Raw genomic sequence first — 6,902 nt, forward strand, 5'->3', positions numbered from 1 at the left:
TTTTTTTTTTTTTTTTAAATCGGTGTTACAAAGGAGGATCAATTCTCCCACATAATATTTCTTGAACATGTTCCCAATTTTGTAATATTTATGTCAAGGCTTTTCCATTTCTTTCACATAACCTGATCCAATTCCTTTTGAACTTACGAAATTTTCACCTATACTCAGGTAAATTAGAGTTATTCTGGCAAAGACCAGGAAATTATAAGAGATACTAATCAGCCTGCATTAGATGTTGTCCAATACAGATGCCTCCTTCAGTTTGCAACACCTAAAGTGGCCAACTTCCTCGGTGAGCCAAATCCTGTGCTCCACTGAGCTGGGAGAAAGAACACGTATTTTCATTAGAAAAGCAAACCTACTGGCAGCCTTCTCCAGGCTCAAATGGATGTTGTACATCCCTTCAACTCCCAGTTCTCTTTTGGCATTTATTTATTTGCTGTTTTTTTATTTTTTTTTAACTGCAGGGTAAAGAAGCAGAGCAAGAGCCATGTACCAGAAATGCTCTAAAAGCAGAAGTGAGAGAATCTGCTGTTTGAACAGAACGGTAGGGGCAGATCATTCTACTACTCCACGACCTGCAGGCTGCTACGTTCGGTTCTCAAGAGAGCGGAGCTCGTTTAAAAGACTAGTTTAAGTCCAATATGGCTAGATTACTCCACTGCCCTTGTGATGATGTAGCTCAGTGCTACAGTCAGATGGCAGACTGCAAGCCAGAGAGGGCAAAGGAGATTAAGCAGCCATCAGGCAGCGCCCAACTTTCCGTGCAGTAGCTCCTGGTCAGGCAATCTGCAGCCAGCTGCTTTAAATGGAAGATCTACATGGGGAAGAGGAAACAGGACAGCTTTCCATTTTCTGATCAGCTCCATCCAATTCACAGGCCCAGACTATTGCTGGAAGACACTTGACACAGTCTAGAACGGTCTGAGGAAACAACCAATAGAAGTTTTTCCTTCTTTTGTTCTTGACAATAGAAATAATGGGTGGAAAATGCCATTTTCTGATAACTTAATGTATTGCATAACTGTATAAAACAGTACAGCTTGTACCCAAATGCTGTCCTATGCCAAAAGATATCGTTTTGTGTTTTGCAAAATAATGTTTTCCTCTCGCTGTAAAATTTGACTTCCAGCAACTTGCCAATCCACAAATCTGCCTTCAGCTGAGAAAGGCTGGGGCGAGTGGGGAGAACCACGTGCAGGCACAAAGATGTCTCCATTTCTGGGGTCAGTCTCTACTTGGAAAACGATGAAGGAAAACCTGGCATCGATAGCTCTGTGCCAAACCCCAGCAGCATCGTTGATCTGCACCAAGAGATCTGACCCACCTTCCGTTTCTGAAGAAGGGAACTTGTTCTTCAAAACCCAAGTCAAATCCCCAGCCCGTTCTCATCGTGGCAAGAGAGGTAAGAAACCAGCTTCCCTATCAAACTCGGAGAGAACCCAAGGAGTAAAAGGAACTGAAAGACCCTGAAGTCAGGCCAGCATCCAAACAGGAAGCTTTGCAAGCGCCTAGCACAGGCATCGGCCATTTGAGGACAAAGTGAAGATGCGTCACTCAAAGAAACGAGTTCCTCACAGCAACAAAATGGAAGCCAGAATAATTTGGGGCAAACATCTACCCAGTAATCTAAGGCAGGCTGTCCAAAACCAAGGGAACCACCATAAGCCACACCAGTGGGGACCACAGACCCCAGAGCCCATGCTAGTGTAAACCACAGGCCCCCAACCCCACATGGGTGACCCCCTACCACCACTGCGCTGCACTCACAGGCAGCCACTGCACCGTAGAGGCAGGTGGTACCTATCCTGCTCCTCCTCCCCCACCCCGTGCCCCCACGTCAGCTCCCGCACTGCACCACACCGCAGGCTGCCCAAGCACTGTTGGCTGCACCAGGGTGGGAGCAGTTAGTCCAAAGCTGAGGGAGGGGAAGTAGGGGTACTCCGCTAGAGATTTCCTGGGCTGACACCAATGGCCAATTTTTAACAAGGCATATTGGCCAATACCAATCCGATTGCCCATAGGTGGCCCAGCAGCTTGGAGAACAGCATCTGACTAGTAAGTCTGTTGTGGGGGAATGGGGGTTGGGGAGGGAAGGGGCATGGGGGCAGACCAAGGCCCCTGCAGTGAGCAGGGCTGGGGCAGGTACTGCACAGCTGAGGTGGGGCATGGGACAGAGCCACGGCTCATCCAGGGGGCGTGGGGAGGAAGGGGCGGCTCTTACTGCTGCACACCCCAGGAAGGCATGGGGGGCAGGGTGTGCCCGCAGATCTGTGCATGGGACAACGGTGGGCTGCTGCTGGGGGGGGCACCAGGCTCTTCCCAGCCCAGCCCCCTGCCAGGAAGAGCCCAGCCCCAGTCCACAGCAGCAGCCCACCCTCACCCTGCGCACAGATCCAGGGACGCATGCCCCCATGCCCTCTCAGGGTGCGTGCAGTTGCAGGATCCACCTCCTCCTCCCCATGGCTCTGTCCCACTCCCTCCCTCACCGCGAGAGACTCAGTCTGCTTCCCCACCCCCACCCCTTCCTTCTCCAAATCCCTTCCCCCACAACAGACTTACCAGCCAGACACTGCTCTCCATGCTGCCAGGCTGTGCTCCTGGCTGCCTGCCTGCTGCAATGCACTGCGGCTGTGCCTGCACCTGGCATTTATCAGTGACATTATCAGCCAAAAAAAAAAAAAATCTCGACTGCCAATAACAACACTTTTCCTTATATCGGTGCTGATACAATATGGGACCAATGTATTGGTGCACCTTTAAGGGGGAGCCTAGAAACCCCAGCTACAGTCAGAGTGATAGGGAGAGTGGTGACTGGGTAGGAACCTAGGAGCTGCACATTAAGTCCTCACCGTCCGCATACAGCCCAGAAACTACCAGCTGGTCAGCCCCGATGCGAGATGTTAACTAAAAACCAGCATATCCAATAATGTTGAATATGGTGGAGACGTTAATAGCACAGCCTTCTCACACTACAGCGAGAGGCACAGCGACTGTCAAGGAGGTTTACGTCTGTAGGTTTCAGATTACTAACCAGTGGGTTTTTCTTACCAGCATATGCAGTAATTATTTTTCCTCATCTTTATGAAAAGATTTTTCCCTAAACCATCCTGTGATGTCTGCAGAGAGTGTTGCTACAAACTAGAATTACTGTTTACTTTCCACTACAAGAAGAAACCAAAAGCACTGGTTCTTGCACGCATGCATCTAGGAGCTCCTCCCCTCCCAGAAGAGGAGAAAGAAAAAGTACTCTCAGGATTAGAGGCATAATGGAGAGAAAGTACCAAATACATGCGATCCAACCATACCCCTCAGCGCTAAATAATTCATTTCTAAAGCACTTGTCATGGTTTTAAGCTGTACCCATTATACTCACCCATTTCATTGTGAAAGTTCACACAAGGAGAAAACTCCCTGCCATGTATAAACTGCTCGAGCAGTAAGACATGACAAGGCGTGAATTATGATCTCTTAATTTAGGCTTGGTTTATTAGGCATGAGGCTGACAGTAGAGTGCTCTCACCACAACAGGGAATGAACGTATACCATAATTCATGTGCTAGAGTGTCTTACTGAAATTACAGCATTATACTGTTACTTTTAAAAGTATTTATAATACTAAGTGATGAGACACATTCTGAGCAGCTAATTATCCTGCATTACAGTCACTGCCTGGAATTTCTATGAACCAATTAAGAGACTCCAGACTGAAGCAAAGCCAATATCGCCCTCTTTTAGAGAGAAATTCAACGTTACACTCAGTGTATTGGAACCAGAGTACACCAATTTCTGTTATTCCAGAAGCTGTTAACCACCTGGCTTCCATTTCATTCTTGTGAGTGCCTCAGTCTACAACAAGTGAAAAACTAAGCATACAAGCCACTAGACTTGCCGGCACACCTCAGTAGCAAGTTGTAGAGCAACAGCACCAAGACTGGACACTGTTCACCCAGGCACAGTTGTGTGTATTGGCATAAGCTCTATGGTCACAACCTGTTTTGATAACGAGCAGATTTTATATTACCAATGTTTCTCCAGGCTTGGAAGGGAGAGCAGAGGCCGTTCAAACTGTAGCTGGAGACAGACATTGGACTTTTCAAGATCAGTTAACAATTTTGCAAAATGTTTTTGTATTTAACTATGGTGTTAAATATCCTAGCGGACTAGGCAAGCATTTTGTAGACGACAAAGTAAAACACTATAGAAATCAACCTCTAGGTATTAAGTCTGTACAGGACCAAAATGATTATCTAGTTTAACTTGCTGCCTTACACTGACCAAATATATTTTTTTTCTTTGACAGGCCCAAATATTGATTGATGAACTTTCTGACTCAGCCATCTGCTCTGAATTGCTCACACTTCCTTATTTTTAGTGGGTTCCTCGTCCTAACAATAGTTTTCTACCCAATCCACACTCCTGTGGGGGCACTCATGTACACGGAATTGGCGACATTTCTTTGTAGCTTAACAATGTTGAGTTAACTTGCAAATGCTGGTGCATGAGATGCATCTCCTTGTGTGCCATAGTATAAGCTGCTCCACGAAGCAATCATTACACTTACCCAAAAATAACATGGCTCAAAACTCTGCCTGGATGCAGCATTAAACAGTGTACACGCTAGTGACTGAAGTCATCCATTATTACTGAACATAAATTCAATATACAGCATTAACAGTATTACAGCCTTACCTAGACTGGTAGGTTTTATCAGTTCATCCAGTAAGTCGTAAAAAGGTAATTTCTGAAGTTTGATGTCTGGATGGACAGGGTGGAGTGCAGAAGTAAGGTGGGGAAGTTCCAGTTCATGCTTAGGTCCCAGGAGGGAAACAGGAAGCAACGGTGATGCTGCAGGGTGGCCATCATACGTGAGCTGTGGAATGGTAGAGGGTGACAAAGTCGCTGGCATGGAGCTTGAGTGTACGCTGGGGAGAGACAAGTCTGCAGGCGTCATGATTTTCTGAGGGAACCTCCGCCTGTAGAGTTCTTTGATTTTCATTTGCACAGCAGGGCTGCAGCCAGCCTTTAACAAATGCAGAGCTTTCGTGAGCAGTTCGTGTTTGCGTCCGTGCTTGTTCCTCCCCGCGTATCCCAGAAGTACTTGCAGCTCCGAAACTCTAAGGCTCATAACCATTTGCTTGAAGACAAACAAAAATTCATCAGCATTAGTATTTCAGTTAAAGTTAATACTTTTCTGCATTTTAATCATTTTGAGCATAATCGATTTAGGCCATTATTTCTCCCTCATCCTTGACTTGAAATAAAATAAGATTTTGTTCAAGTTTGTAAGTGCTGGCAGCTATACAGATGTAGAAAGTCTGGGGAGGGGTCTTGTCATTTTTATAGGTATTGATTTCTAATTTGCTGCAGATGATCCAAGGCCTTAATAGCAAGGGAGAAATTTGGACCAAAGGGGATGAAGAATTTTCCTGTGGAGTAGGATAAGTTACCAAATCATTACTCCAAAATTTAATTTTCCTTCTTTCCCACATACATTCATACCAATATAATTAAAGGCCTCATCATTTTGATTCCAGAAAACACAGCCAGATGTTAGCAAGTATTTGGCGAGCTCTCCAACACATGTGGTACAGCCACCAAGTTCTCAGACACTGCTTGGACTTCTGCCACAGGAAAATTCTGCAAAAGAGGTCTAACAAAATATATGAATATGCTAATTAAAAGAGAGAGAGAGAAGCATCTCGTCTCCACAACTCATAGCTCATCAGATGACAAGCACCAACTGTCACAGAGGGCCATACTTAAAGTAATTTCAAAGTAAATGTTGCAATGCATTCTGCTTAGGCATCTGTCTTTGAAGGATGCTTTGTCCATGATTTTATTCTTAAGGCTGTTTTACTATGGCCTATCCTCATTTGAGCAAAGTCAAAATATGTCAAAGCAGAAAGGAAAGGTACATTTCTTTTACCTAACGGTTTATTTTCTTTGCAGTCAATGCTCTGTTCTTTCTTCACCCTCTTCCCCATTTCAGCTAGTTAATTTTCAGCATCCTCTTTTGCCCAGCCCCTCTCTCACCCCTGATAAATTGGCAGACACCTTACATGAGAATAATACAGCTGCGACTCCTTTAGCCCTTTTAAGCTACTAGCATAGGCCAAACTTCAAAAAACAGAATACTTACAGTGACTGTACTATAAGCACTCTCTGCTTAAACTTGCACCCTTCTTTAAAAAAAAAAAAAATGTTAATTTTACAGCTATACAAAAGCAGATGTCCTCATAGCCTGTTCGTGGCCAGACCTCTAAAAGATATACCATCAACTTAGTTCACCTTACAACCCTTTTTCTTAGCCACCCAGAGGAAAAACATGACTTCATGCTGACTTACTCTTTTGGTGTAGGAGCTCTTTTATGCATATGACTTCTAGCTAGGTGGATAAAAAGATAGTAGTCACAGTCAAAGCTTTACATTGCCAACATTTAGTTTTTGGCAAAGCTGGCATTTAAAAATGGGTGACAGACTTGGGAACTAGAAATGGGGTAGCAGAAGTGGGAACTAGAAATGCCAGGGTGTTTCCAGTGTTTTAATTTAACTATAAATCTACATGTGTTTTGAGGGAAAGGAAGTGTCTACGAGCTTCAAAATGACTTACAGGGGGTTTATCTTTGAGTTTCATGAAATCTTCAGATGCAATCTCCAACCTAAATTATGAATACATACATTTCCCTCATCACCCTTGCCACACTTGAGGGGTTTCTGGTTTTTTGGGGGAAGTGGCAGGGGCCCTGCCTTCATTCATTATTATGGTTGCTGGTCCTTTACCCTCGAATCTTGCTACTCCCCAAGCTGTACTGCCAAATGAAAATGTACAGCTAATTAGATCAGGGGCTAGCAGCATTTTCCTGGCCGGGGGGGGGGGGGGGGGGGGGCCTGACACAGGG

The 6,902-nt window shown here is 45.1% G+C and overlaps 1 protein-coding gene across 3 annotated transcripts in view; it reads right to left on the reverse strand.

The window, feature by feature from the left end:
- Positions 1 to 6,902, reverse strand: part of PIAS1 (protein inhibitor of activated STAT 1) — a 73,844-nt gene that overhangs the window by 50,313 nt on the left and 16,629 nt on the right. For all 3 annotated transcript variants that reach the window (XM_019503943.1, XM_019503944.1, XM_019503942.1), the window contains exon 2: positions 4,693 to 5,137. In XM_019503943.1, coding sequence (XP_019359488.1) covers positions 4,693 to 5,137 — 445 coding nt within the window. The remainder of the gene's footprint in view (positions 1 to 4,692; positions 5,138 to 6,902) is intronic.

The sequence above is a fragment of the Gavialis gangeticus genome, unplaced genomic scaffold (assembly GCF_001723915.1).
Source record: "Gavialis gangeticus isolate Ggan-Ray unplaced genomic scaffold, GavGan_comp1, whole genome shotgun sequence".
In the NCBI taxonomy this organism is placed as follows: domain Eukaryota; kingdom Metazoa; phylum Chordata; order Crocodylia; family Gavialidae; genus Gavialis; species Gavialis gangeticus.